The 14577-nt window shown below is 40.9% G+C and overlaps 1 protein-coding gene across 8 annotated transcripts in view; it reads left to right on the top strand.

Moving 5' to 3' along the window:
- Syt16 (synaptotagmin 16) overlaps positions 1 to 12041 on the top strand; it is a 243825-nt gene extending 231784 nt beyond the window's left edge. For all 8 annotated transcript variants that reach the window (XM_040742924.1, XM_040742929.1, XM_040742925.1 and 5 more), the window contains one exon: positions 10764 to 12041. In XM_040742924.1, coding sequence (XP_040598858.1) covers positions 10764 to 11077 — 314 coding nt within the window. In that variant the 3' untranslated portion in view covers positions 11078 to 12041. The remainder of the gene's footprint in view (positions 1 to 10763) is intronic.
- The last annotated feature ends 2536 nt before the right edge of the window (positions 12042 to 14577 follow it).

Below are 14577 nucleotides of genomic sequence, written 5' to 3'. Positions count from 1 at the left end.
TAATTGTTTAAACTGATGTCATATTCAAACAAAAATAATCAAAAAGAAGACATTAGGAGGCCAAGGTGTGTGGAATCAGGAACTATATGGGGACTTTCTCAGCCTTCTCAATGTTTTTTGTAAACCCAAAAATACTCTCTAATAATGAACTCCAGAAATCAACCCTTAAAAGTGTAGTCTTTTTATGCTTTGTATTTTTTCACGTCATGCAACTTGATCCCATTAATTTCCCCATCCCTTCATACTCATCCTCTGTCCTTGCACCCCCCCCCCAATCAAATTTAAGAGAAAAAAGGGGAAGAAAATCAATCTCATCATGGAAGCTGGAGGGTGACAGAGTGAGTCACACAGTTTACCCTTTTATCCTTACCTACAAGTGTTCATTGCAAAGAGTCGTTGTTCTGGTTCAAGGCCTCTGGAACCCTCTCTGTTGTTGCCCTGTGTCAAGCTGCAGAGCTTTGGGTCTGCAAGACTGGCCACTCACATTCTCCAGCAGATCACAGATGGGTGGATGTTGGGGTGGGCCAGCTCATAACCCTGGTTCTGGGCCTGGATAGTTGCGGGGTTGGTCAGCCCGCCAGCTCTGCCTTGCCCTCACCCCCAGGGTAAGCTCTGCACAGTGAAGGGTTGGTGCAGCAGACCTACAGCTGAGGATCTCCACAATGCAGGGCAAAGACAGCCATGAGGAGTCCCACTGAGGGCCCAGCATCGATAGGGTAGCAGAAACCAGAGGCCTCGTACCTGACCGATGACTCTTTGCAGTCAACACTGGCAAGTAAAGACGCATGGATAAAAGGGTTTACTGCGTGACTGTTTTACACTACAGCTTTCATGGCGAGATTGGTTGTTTCTTTTCCTTTTTTCTGTTAAATTTTATTTCCGGGGGAGGTCGCAGGGGCAGGGGGTGGATATGCAAGAACGGAGGTGAAAGGAATCAATATGCTTGTGAAAGACACAAAGAATAAATTAAAAGAAGGTTAAAATATTCCTTAAAATCTTATGAAAGATTAGAAATTCATGAAAATGTGAAAGCAGAAATAACGATTAATTTTAGGTAGCAAATCATGGTGCATGATAAAACTTTAATCTTCCAAACCGATATAATGAATAAGAATAAAGAAAACTGAATTCATCTGATATAAAGTAGATTAAAACATTTTACAAGTCTAGGAAATAGAAAGTAAATAGCACAAACCAAAGCAGTAAACATAAATAAAACATCAATAATCACAATAAATACAAAAGGATAAAATTACCACATAAAAGAGGATATATGATTATATTAATATGTACCTCTCTGTGCCATCTATCGGGGGTACACCTGTAATCCCAGCTACTCGGGAGGCTGAGGCAGGAGGATCGCTTGAGTCCAGGAGTTCTAGGCTGTAGTGTGCTGTGCCGTTCAAGTGTCTACACTGAGTTCGGCATCAGTATGGTGACCTTCGGGGGAGGGAGAACACCAGGTTGCCTAAGGAGGGGTGAACCGGCCCAGGTGGGAGACTGAGCAGGTCAACCTAAAACAGGCACAGTCCGGGGCTGAACCCTCCTGAGGCGGGCTTAACAAGGCCTGAGCAAAGAACTCTGGTTGCCGCGGAGCGCCCACGTAGTAAATGTGTAGGAAGTTAGGGCCCTCCAGGGGAGAGATGAGTCAACCTGGAGTGTGCCTGGCACTAGCCAGTGAGGGGCATGCCTAGCCAGTGAGGGGCAGGCCTAGCCAGTGAGGGGCATGCCTAGCCAGTGAGGGGCAGGCCTAGCCAGTGAGGGGCATGCCTAGCCAGTGAGGTCAACGGATGGGAACGCCTGGGTACTGGGAGGGTATATAAGGTTCCCCCATTGCTAAATAAATGAGTGTAGGGAGAGACCTTACAGGTACCTGTAGCTCTGACAGATGCAAACGATGTAACCAATCCACTTACTAGTTTATCTGATTAAACAATATACGTTTCATAGAAACGATTATAAAACGCATTGCAGATAGAATGTTTTATACTTAACAGATCTTACTGTACCCTAGATAATTATTAATAAAAAGAACATCCAACCCATACTGTAAGTAAAGTTTGCCAGCCACCACTTATTACTGTTTTATTGTAGGAGAAAGGACATCTGATTACCATGCAGAGGTGGGATTTAGAGTTCAACACAGGCATCCGGTTACAGAACGGCTACCGTAGTTCACTTACGATCTTAGAGACAGTACTTTCCATCGCATATTAAATCATGATTATAGTTGTTGGCCTGAAGACTAGTTTTGGTTTCAGAAAGAATCTAGTTTTTGTATTTCAGTTTCCCACCTCCAAGATTCCTGGTCAGAGGTGAAGGAGAATCATTCCAACTACGTACTAGTAATGGGGAACAAAAAGGCATAACATAAACGGAACGCTTAATTCACTTTACCCGACATGCCTACAAAACTGAATTGAGAAATTAAAATGCATAGATGAAAGAAGTCAGAACGTAGAATAGAAGGAAAAAATAGAGAGAGACAAAAACACGGGTGTTTGAAGCAAGCCTGTTCATCTGGAGATGCATATTCTGTTGTTGGAGGCTCATGGCTAATTCTTTAAGGACCATATTGAGTTTGTTGGTGTATGGCGTACTCTTTAGGTCTGAAGGTTGCTTGGGCTGGGTGAAGGGAACGAAGAGGAGGCTAGCAAGGGCTCAAAAGCATGGAGTGCAGTGTTTACTGACCATCACCACAACCCTCACACTACAGGCGTCCTCCGGGACCTTGCTCACCTCCCGAGATGGGTCTGTTTCCTTCAGGCAGCAGCAGAGACAAGGTCAACTTATATTGCACAAAAGCAAAATCATTCGCTTAACCCACTTCCTGAGCTGGAGACCTCCAAGGGCAAACACATCTGGAGTCCCAGCCCCTTGCGCCTCTGGCCAGCAGGGGGCGCACAACAGACTCTCCCGGGAAGCACCTTCCTCTAGGGAAAACATGAGGTGCTTTGTTGGCCCCAGCATCTGGTCACTCAGTCACCATTCTCAGGCAGCTTTTGTAAGCTGTTTGGTATCTTTTCTAATTTCACTATGTTAGCTACAAGTTCTGGGCAGAGGGCCTCCGCATTTAGCTGTGCTTGTGGTCCCAGGCCGGATGGGACTGTCTGCTCAGTACTGTAGGGATCCACAAGGAACGTCAGGGACCCCAGCCGCTCCTCTAGAGTGTTAATTCTGTGTCTCATGAGATGATCAATGCACAGACAACAATTGCATAGAATATAAGAACATGGCGGAGGGTTGGGCATTCGGGGACTTGACGTTACGCAAAATCCCGACAGTTTCTGACTGGCCATGCACAGGCAGGCTTTTGGCTTTCCCATCTGGCACTCCGTTCCCATGGGCATCGGTCCGAGGTGGTTTTGTTTTACTGGGTCTGCTGTTTTTCCATTCACCTGACTCCCAGGGTCTGTGTCATTGACTCTGTGTCTTCTTGTCCCCTCCCCTGAGGGAGCCGCTAGGACCCAGCAACAGATAATCACGATAAATACAAAAGGATAAAAATACCACATCAAAGAAGATGTACGGTTATATTAATATGTGCCCCTCTGTACCGTCTACCATTGCCCCCTTTCCTCACTCTCCTTCTATCTAGCTTCATAACACAGAAGGGGAAGAAAGTTGCTAACTGCTAACAAAATTTGACTTAGCTTTGCCATAAAAGAATGATCCAATATTAGAAAATCTGCTGGTATAATTGATATGTTAACTAATTCACGAGAAAATGTGACTGATTTCCTCAGAGGCAAATAGATTTTTGACAGATTTTTCAAAAAATAAGTATAATATCAATAGATCTTAATGCAGGCTTTTGATGAAGTGCACAAGTTATTAATGAATAAAATAATCCAGCAGATGTGTGGTATAAGATGTGCTAATATAGATTAGGCTATGATCCTATAGCTATAGACCCTACTGTCTCAGCACCTTAGCACAGAAAAACATCTTTCCCCACAGTCTAAAGTGAGTCACATGACTTCCCTTCAAACTCTGGCTAAGGACACAGACTTGTTTTATTCAATGAGGACACAGGTACATGCATGCAGATAAAGTTTCCCTGGAGGGGAAAAGACAGTAGGAGAGATTGTACTGAAGATGACAGTGCTGCTCATATGCCATTTGTTTTTCCAAACCCAGTCACATGGTCCAGCCGATTTAAACTGCATAGAAGGCCACCGGTTTAATGAGATACGCACTGTGAGCTCGCATTCACCCGGCAACCTTTAACAGGCCTTTGTTTTACAAGAACATGTAAAAATCTCTCCCTTACTGTTTGGAGATGTAAAACAACCAGATTTATAAATACTTAAAGGTCTAAATGTTTATGCTTTCTATTTCCTCAAATATGCATCAGTCCTACATGTGTCATTTCTTCATGTGTCAGTCTACATGTGTCAGTTCTACATGTGTCTTCATGTGTCAGTCTTCATGTGTCAGTTCTACATGTGTGAGTTCATGTGTCAGTTCTACATGTGTCAGTTCTACATGTGTCATTTCTTCATGTGTCAGTCTACATGTGTCAGTTCTACATGTGTCTTCATGTGTCAGTCTTCATGTGTCAGTTCTACATGTGTGAGTTCATGTGTCAGTTCTACATGTGTCAGTTCTACATGTGTCAGTTCTTCATGTGTCAGTTCTTCATGTGTCAGTACTACATGTGTCAGTTCTTCATGTGTCAGTTCTACATGTGTCAGTTCTTCATGTGTCAGTTCTTCATGTGTCAGTTCTACATGTGTCAGTTCTTCATGTGTCAGTTCTACATGTGTCTTCATGTGTCAGTTCTTCATGTGTCAGTTCTACATGTGTCAGTTCTTCATGTGTCAGTTCTACATGTGTCAGTTCTTCATGTGTCAGTTCTACATGTGACTTCATGTGTCAGTTCTTCATGTGTCAGTTCTACATGTGTCAGTTCTTCATGTGTCAGTTCTACATGTGTCTTCATGTGTCAGTTCTACATGTGTCTTCATGTGTCAGTTCTACATGTGTCAGTTCTTCATGTGTCAGTTCTTCATGTGTCAGTTCTACATGTGTCAGTTCTACATGTGTCAGTTCTTCATGTGTCAGTTCCTCATGTGTCAGTTCTACATGGGTCATTTCTACATGTGTCATTTCTACATGGGTCAGTTCTACATGTGTCTTCATGTGTCAGTTCTTCATGTGTCAGTTCTTCATGTGTCAGTTCTTCATGTGTCAGTTCTACATGTGTCAGTTCTACATGTGTCTTCATGTGTCAGTTCTTCATGTGTCAGTTCTACATGTGTCAGTTCTTCATGTGTCAGTTCTTCATGTGTCAGTTCTACATGTGTCAGTTCTACATGTGTCAGTTCTTCATGGGTCAGTTCCTCATGTGTCAGTTCTACATGGGTCATTTCTACATGTGTCATTTCTACATGGGTCAGTTCTTTATGTGTTAGTTTTACATGGATTACTTCTACATGGGTCATTTCTACATGGGTCAGTTCTTTTCCAAGGCTAACTTTCCCCTTTTATCACCTAAATTAAGCCAACCACACCAAAATATATATTTCTCAAGTCTGGAGTTTGCAGGCTCTCTATCCCTAGAGAAGCATGCTCATTGGGTATGTGTTTTCCTGTTTAAGTTGCAGCTTTACCCTCTTGGGTGTATGGATTGCCACTCTCGTTTTTTTTCTACCCTCTGATCCTACCTTCTTCATGATTTGTCCCTGACATCTAAGTCAATTCTCATGTTTGCTTTTTATGAAGGCAGCATTCCTGATGAGATTACCAGTTACTGTATTTGTCAGAATTATCTAAGTACTTTGTGTAAGAGGATGTTTATTATTAATATCAGTTTCCTGGAGGATAACCACCAGGAAAGTTTTTAGGGATCTGAAACACTTCACGGGGCTATTCTGTGTGCACATAGCATAGTGTTTCTCAGGAGTTCTGAACACATTGGACAAGACCCTTCCTGAGTCAACCATGAATGCTTCCAATTTCCATTTTCTTCTGCTTTATTGTCTCTGTTGGGTAGCATTCGTTAGTGGAGTCTAACTGGGACTTTGACTGTAAGAATTTAGGTAAATTTAGTTTTAAGGCATCATGTCTTTTTGGTACAAGAGTCCTAGATATACATAAACTAGTAATTGTCCCAGAGGGAACTTTCTTAACTAGACAATAACATTCCAGACAGCTTAATAGCATGAGATATAGGAATGAAATACATAAAACTTGAAAGGAAGAAATGAAACTCGGCATTATATATAGAAAATCCAGTTGCCTGTGTTAAAACACAAGAATATCTACCAATTTGTACAAATTTTAATTAATATTTGCACCAAGTTACTTATATTCAAATGCATCAGCAAAAGTTAAAATGTAAAGTTTAAGAGTATTAGTAATATAATGGCAATACAGCAGCTAAGATCCCAAAGAATAACTTTAATTGGGGACAAGTGGGAAAATTATAGAAGAAATAATAAAACATTTTGAGAAAACAAACAGCATAAAGGGACTAAATTGATAAGTTGATAGATATACCATGTTCATTGATGGAGATATTCCATATGTTGTAACAACAGATTTTCCTATATTAGTCTCTCTAGTACAATTCCAGTCCAAATTCCAATAGTTTTAAATTTTTAAAATGATATTTTAATTTTTTTTGTGTGTATGTGTTGAGGGGGAGCAATGTGAGGGAATTTGTTCTTGACTACCATGTGGGTTTAGGGGAGTTGAAGCCAGATGGTAGGGCTTGGTAGCCAACACCTTCATCCACAGAGCCATCTCATTGGCCTCATGACCAAGAGCCAATTAAAAGAAGCTGAAACTTAAAGTAACTAAAAAAATCATGTTTTAAAGATAACATAGGATTATCCTATATAAAGCTTAAAGGCACATTTTAAAACATGACACAGGAATTATCCAAAACAGCAACATATTTTAAGCTGATTATAATAAATATTATCTAGTCAGAACCCTGAAGACCTGCTGGATATTGTGTTGTTTTTTTTTAACTGAATAATTTGCTGAATACTGCTTTTCATATAGAAAAAATAAATAGCTCCTTATCTCACAGTAAAACATTAATTTTAGGCAGATTAAAGATCAAAGGAGGAAAAGTTAGGATTTACGGAAGAAACTACAAGAGACTATAGAGTTTGAGTAGGGTGTTCTGGTTGAAAAAATAATTCCCAGAAAAAAAGACATTCATAAACTTCACAATAAAGTTTTAGAATACTATGAAGGTTTCTGTAAACACAGCAAGAAGGAAAGCCACTGACAGGGAGAAAATATTGTCGGGAATCTTTTAGATTTTTCCATATAGAATTTCAGAGAATACAGACATCCACTTGCATCTCTGGGAAAGACCGTTGACTATCAATACAATGCAAATGGAATGCTGAAGCCTTTGTGTTTCCTGGTTATTACAAATATCCTTTCATTAAGGAAATGGATGAGCAAGTTGGGAGTCACTGGTGCGTGGGAACAGTACCTATGGAAACAAGCTCATCTGTCTGTCTCACACATACAGAGATAATACATAAAATTTTAATGTTGAGTGAAAAAGTGCATTTAGATAGGTTTTGGCTGCATTATATGCTAATTGTATTTGTGTCCCCCAAGCCCACAAGGTTTCTCTCAAAAGTATGTTCTATTGTAACACACATTCAAAGGGTCATGCGTGGGATTGCAAACCTAGGATAGCCCTTGACAAGGTTGGTGTCCTCCACTGAAATGGTTTGTAATGATAGTCTTTTGCAGGTTTTCATTTAAAGATGCCTGTGTGCTTTTCATTGGCAGTATATGGTAAAATATTATTTTCATTATTAAACTGCTGCATGTCTATCAAAAACTGAAAATGTTTCAGGAAGATATATACTAGAGTGTTGCAATGCTATCAAATATATTTTGGATTTCTTTTGTTTACATGTGGTAAATGCCTAAAGACATACATTGGAAGTGATGGACTATAACTTTGCAAGTTGAACATGCCAAAGAGGGCTGCTCAAAAAAATCACCAATATGGTTACTTTTGAGAGAGTTTTGCTACGTAGCCTAGAAACCAGCATATAATAAGCCCAGGCTGGCTTCAAACTCATAATAACTCTGCTGCCTTGGTCTTTCAAGTGCTGGAATGACAGATGTGAGCCATTATAAACAACTCCTTATTTCTTAAAAGAAAATAAAATCCAGAAAATATCAGTAGCAAATGTGAAAAATGCTAACCATCCCAAATGGGAACATGTGATAGTAGTTTCTACATTCTTATATGTATTTTTTTTAAAAACCTTGTAAGTACTAATGCAGGAAAAAGGAATAGAGAGTTAGATACTTGAGTCATACAGACCTCTGTTCTGGAGGCTCGCTCTGCAGTAGTTGGTACAGCACCCCAGAGGTTCACTCTGTAGTAGTTGGTAGACCATTGCTGAAAGGCCCACTCTGTAGTAGTGGGTAGACCATCCCTTGAAGGCACTCTGCAGTAGCTGGTACCCCCACCCGGAGGCTCACTCTGCAGTAGTTACAGCATTCCTGGAGGCTCACTCGGCAGTAATTAGTAGAGTATTGGGTTGTGAATGGGCAGGTGTTTTGAGTGGGCTCTTTTCTGTGATTGTCTATTTCCTTGGGGTAAATGACTTCCATGCTCCAAATTACATACTTTTGTACCTTGATAAATTGGAATTTTTAGCTATCATAAACAAGATATAAATATATTATCAGTCACTGCATTGATCACTTTCAGACTTCTACAATTCTGTTTCTAACTTAGTTGCATACTTCTCTTCAAACATTTAAAATATTAGTGTACATGTGGCATTTTCCTTTATGCATTGAGACAGATGAGCTGATACAAGTCACTTACGTGACCCATTTAGCCTTTGATGATGGCTCTGAGCTACTGAAGATACTATAAAGATTTCTGAATCTTCACAGGATAAATTTTTGTTCAATGCTTTATAGCTTCTGTGGTCAACTTACAAAGAAATAAAGTAGGGTTCACTTAAGTCAGACATTTGGTTACCTGTGTGACTGGTGCTCACTGGAGTCAGTTGTAGAATGCCAGAAGACCCTTGTTGTGCCTCTGACAGTTTCACCCATGGCTGGGCATGTTGATTGCAGCTTCTTTCTTAAAACTGGACAGTGTCTCTTCCTTTGGTCAGATGCCTTTATGTTGTCTTATAAAATGTTCATCTTTCCATGCCACACACCTATGTCCTTCAGTCAGTGGTGAGGTTAGTGGTAAGTGGCCTTTCTTGTAATTAGAGATTTATCGTGGGGCAGGCGGAAGCTCAGGATGTTCTTTGCAAAAAATGAGCAGGTCTTCATTTGAAAGATTAATTCCATCCCCACTGCTCCAACTGGCAGAGTTGCCTGAGCAGATCAGGGCCTGGCTGTAAGCTTTCCTACAGGGTCCCTGTTGCCGTTCAGCTGCTGAAGGAAGCCCATGCTAGTTCCCCTTTGTTGGTTTGTTGACAGCTTTCCCCTGGAACAGTTTGAGGAGTGGAGAACCCTGTTTCTGAGACAGAGAAGTGTTTTCACACCTGAAGTGTAATCTCACACCTTGTGTTTCTCAGCAGATAAGTGCATAAAATAACACATCAAACTGGAATAGAAAAAAGATCAACATACAAAGGAAACCGTAGGTTGTAATTTGCTTCCTACCTTACAATGCTCTGAGAGGAAATTATGGAGATCTGGGTTTACTCTTTTAAAAAGTTTGACTGGTGGTTAGCTGTGAAAGCGAGCTGCAAACACTAAGCTTTCTGCCAGCACTGAACAGAAAGTACAGAATGATGGAACTTAGGTAACACCCTAGTGTTTTGATGCTTTTTTTTTAAATAGTAGCATGCATCTAAGTTAGAAGCAAAAGTTGTAGTTAAAAGTCAAAAAATGATCAAGTAAGTGATTTTGATAAAATGTATTTTTAAGAATAATTCTCTTTGTAATGATTCATTCAGGAATTTTAGTCAAACTAGATAATGTTAGTAAAATTTGGATGCTTTCTTTTCCTTTTTGCAACTAAAAAGAAGATATTGGTCACTAATTCATAGTATTGTAGTATAAGAGTCTTAAAACAGGGGGTTTTGCTTGATTTCATTGTTTGAAAGCATGAGATTGAAAGAGACAAAGATTTATCTTTCTGTCTAGTCATGAACATTCATTTTGAAATTATTTGTTGAGAGTCTAGCCCCCATTGGGAGCTACGCCAGGCATGGAGGTACTGTCCCTTTGAGGGACTGGCAGTTTGCAGACAAGAAACCAGGCAGTGACAGTGAGTGCTTGTGGTGGGGTCAAACTGGGTGCTGGCGGAGGTGGACTCACAAAGATTCTGGAGAAAGGTTTGGGAGAAGTTGGAGAAGGTGATGGCCACTGGTATATTAGGGCTCTGGAGCATGCACAGGAGAGTAGGGCTGACGCTTGACTCTGAAAGAAAATCCCACACAAAGAGAAAAGAACGCATATTCATTTTGCTACATAATCAAACTCTCTCTCTGGATGGCCACAGTCCCCAATGCATACATGTCTTTGAGCCTCCACACATGCTCTGTATAAGCAGAGGTTCCAGTGAACCTCATAATATGCCAGGCTGTGAGTTGTGTGAAACAATAGACATACAAGGCAATAATCCTTTTCCTTCATAGTCTGTGCATGATGTGGTGGTCCATAAGCTGCAAAGACCAGACCTGAAGATACTATTTATTGTAAGAAGAAATCTGAAGTCCATGTAGAGATTACAGCTATGCCAGTGCAGTGCAAAGCACTGATGTTTTCTCACCCTCCTCTTGTTTTTGCTGTAGATACATATGGAAAACTCTTCCTCCTCAACTGTGTGGGTCAAGAGATGTCCCGTTGCAAGACATCCATTCGGCGTGGTCAACCCAATCCTGTCTATAAAGAGACCTTTGTCTTCCAGGTGGCCCTCTTCCAGCTCTCTGAAGTTACCCTAATGATTTCCATTTATAGTAGGCGTACCATGAAGCGTAAAGAGATGATTGGCTGGATCGCTCTGGGCCAGAACAGCAGCGGGGAAGAGGAACAGGAGCATTGGGAGGAAATGAAGGAAACCAAAGGCCAGCAGATATGCAGGTGGCATACATTGCTGGAATCCTAGGCTTCTCAAGAGGCATTTAGTGCTATATCAGCCTTGATTATCTGACACCAAGTCAGAGCATTGTGTGTGTGTATGGGGGGGTGGGTTCAAATGGAGAGTTTTACTGATCTTAGGGCATTCTGTGGTTTAGAACATTATCCAAGGTTTGGTTTTCATTTAAATGTTGTTAGGAACAGAAAGCTACATGCACAGCCAAGTGCACAGTTTGGGAACTAGTACTCTAGTTGAGACCACTGGCGATGTCATAATTTGTGCTAATGGATGACTGTGTTTGGGTTCACACTGTGGGATGTAGTTTTTCCTGCTTTCTCTTTTTGCTGGGAGAATAGACTGAGATTTCAAAGGAGCTGTAACACTACTGTTTTCCATCACCAGAGTTTATGAATCAGACTCTTCCCAGGGTCCAAAGTTCCAAAATAGAGAAATGAATCAGATACTGAGGTTTATAGAAAGATGTAAGCAATCCACACTCCTCTGCCCGACCTACTCTCTTTATGAAAAGAAAAGCCCTGTTTATTTAAAAGGTAATTGCTATAAATTTGTGGTGTAAATAAATTTGTATTCATGAATGCCTCTTTTTTCTCAATTAGACCTCACGATTTCTAAAAGAATTGGGTTAGACAAATCATCTTGAAGTTGTAAGAGTTAAAAACTGACTGTTATCTGAACTATCTTTTTTTGAATATGTAAGAAAGATTTCAAAAATCAAGGTTTTTGTGCTTTAGTTTTTACCAAATCAGTACCTAAACAACAAGAGGAAAACCAAGGAGATAATAAAGTCTTGGCTTTCTTGATGTTTTCAAATCTGACATTCATTTGGATTATACCTTTTCTATGGTCAATTATATTAACTCACACATGTTTTTTGTATATACCCCTGCATGTCAGTCACATTCATCTTCATGCTATGTACCTTGCCAGTAAAATGTGTACAGTGAATCTTAATAAATACTGATTTGATTGACTTGTGGGAATGAACATTTGAATTCCTCCGAGTGAAGAAATAATGTCATTTTGTGTGAAGTGACACTTAGAGCATTTAAAATAGCTGGCACTGATATTTCTCACTTGCAACAATATGTATTAGTGACTCCTTGTTTTCTGGTCACGTGCTGGTCAGTCTCCGACCTTATATGGTTCTGGGCATACGGTTTCACTCATGAGCAGTTTTTACATAGTTTTGCCGCACACTTTTATTTTCTTTATTCCTAGATCTGATCTCTTCATTCCAATGACTTTCACCTGGAGCTGATGAAGATGGGGAGGAATGCACACTTAACCCTGTGCCCATTGTTACAGGTTATCTGAGCAATTGCCCAGTCACCTATTTTTAGCTTTTCATGTTTTCTTGTTTACTTCTGCCCTGTCTGTGGGAAGAGTGATAGCTAGGGATGGATGTATACAGTCAAAGCCATGTAGCTTCCCCCACGCTCCACACTTTGACAGATTGTAAGCGTAGGCTGCATTGCTTGGAGAACATATTTATTCCTTGCAATTTGTAATGGTTATCCTGACAAGACCAGGCAAGGGCATGGGGTATAACTCTACTGTGATCGCAGAGATCAGATATTTGAAAGAAATAGCTTTATATGGATGGACGAGAATAAATAAACACCTTTGTTTCTTTCCTGGCCCTTTGCGTTTTTCCCGTCTGTCTTGGGAAGACCGGAGAGCGCTTTCTCAGCATCATGTCCATTAACTGCCGAGTGCTCTTTGCAGTGTGACTGTGTCACAGGCTAGAACTGAGTGCAATTGATGAAGAGTGGCGAAGAATTGGCTTTTCACATCCCTCCTTCTCTGTATGCCTTGTGTTTAAAGGGAAGTAGAGCAGCCTCGTTATGCTTCCCTTTATGCCACTGGCATAATAGCAGCATTCATTTTCAAATTTACATTTGAAAAAAAATCTGTATATATTGTACAGACAGCCCCGGATTTTCCTCGCTCATGTTTGCCTGCTCTACATGTTGCCTGCACTCAGGGCTTTGTGGTCCCCAGTAATCACCTATGCTTTCTGTTCTGCTCCTTGACTTGCCCAGTTTTAGGGTTTTCTGCTGGTGCAGTGAGCTTTACAACTGTGTGCATCCTTTCAAGAGGAAAGATGCCTGAAAAGCGTTTCCCCCACTTCTTAATAATTTTCTTTGTTAGTGCCACTCACCACATCACACATGTGCATCTTGAGTATACAGCAGGGTTCACCCTCCATGGATGCTACAGACGTCCAATTCAAAAGACAAGCTGCATTGAAATGGGAGGCTGAACATTTTTTTTAACCTCAATTTGAAATTCTGCTTTAGGAAGATCTTTGGATTTTGTGCACTTAGACTCTCTTATTTTCTTGGCAAAGTCTAGACCCAAATGCATTTAACATGTTTTTCACTTGAGCGTTTACAGCTACATTTGCCTCTCAAAAGAGTTATGAAAGATAATTAGTTGGCTCTGTGGTGGGAAAGCTGCTTTTGGCCTGTTTTAGCTAGCTAATGATTAATATCTTGTGCAGAGCTTGACGTGGAAGCAAGGCTGGGTTTCGTTGCCTGCTATTTCTTTCCTGAAGAGCGCGCTTTTAAAACAGTATCATTGAGAGTACAAGGTGCATAGTTTGTGGAAATGTGTTTCATCGTGGGCCTTCTTTCAGGGCACAGGCTTCCACCGATACGAGAAGGGCTGGTTTCGCCAATCATGGTGGTGGCTGTTGTACTCTTTGATCCCCTCTGACTATTTTTCTTCTTCTTCCCTTTTTTCAATGAACTATTCACCAGAGCAGAAAAACACCTGCTCTGGGTCCCTTCTCCTTCACTGACTGCCTGTGTGAGATGCATGGTTGTTTTGAATCTGGTTTTTGCTGATCAAATAACTGTCAGGCAGAGGGAGTCCTGATTTCCCTAACATAAGTATATGTAATGCCCACGAATGTGGTATTCTCAGCATTCCACCAGCATGAGGCCCCAGAAATGAGCCCCGCCATGTTTGCAGAGGCATGATACTGCATCTGTGGTTGTTCAACTTAGGTGCCGTTGGCTATGACCTGCTTTGATGACAGTTCAGGCACTGATGCAAATTTTGACATTATCCACAGTGCTAGGTGCTATAGTATGCACACCTTCTCCCCTCTCAACATGGGCATCCACTACATTATACAAATGACTGTTGCCTCTTATTATTTGTGATTTATATTGTGGCTGTACTGGAAGGTGTTATCTGAGAATCCAATTTCTTCATTCCAAGTAAAGCATTATTTAAATCTCATAGCAAGTTGACTGATGTACTGATCATTTCATGTAGACATTGAATTGTGTGTCCACCCAAACCTGGCTGTCCTTGCCGTGCAGAAGACTTAGAATACGAAGGTATAGAGTCTTTTGTAAGTGACATGAAATCACATGGAAACAGTTTGGGGACAGGACCACATTGTAGCCCACTGGAACATACTATATAGCCCAGGCTTGCTTTAACCTTGTGATCCTCCTGCCTCAGGCTCCAAAGCGTTTGAGTTATAGCAGCCA

This window comes from Mesocricetus auratus, unplaced genomic scaffold, assembly GCF_017639785.1.
Source record: "Mesocricetus auratus isolate SY011 unplaced genomic scaffold, BCM_Maur_2.0 Super-Scaffold_15014, whole genome shotgun sequence".
Taxonomy (NCBI): Eukaryota; Metazoa; Chordata; class Mammalia; order Rodentia; family Cricetidae; genus Mesocricetus; species Mesocricetus auratus.
Note: the sequence above shows the minus strand (reverse complement) of the source record. Positions and strands in the feature narration are given on the sequence as shown.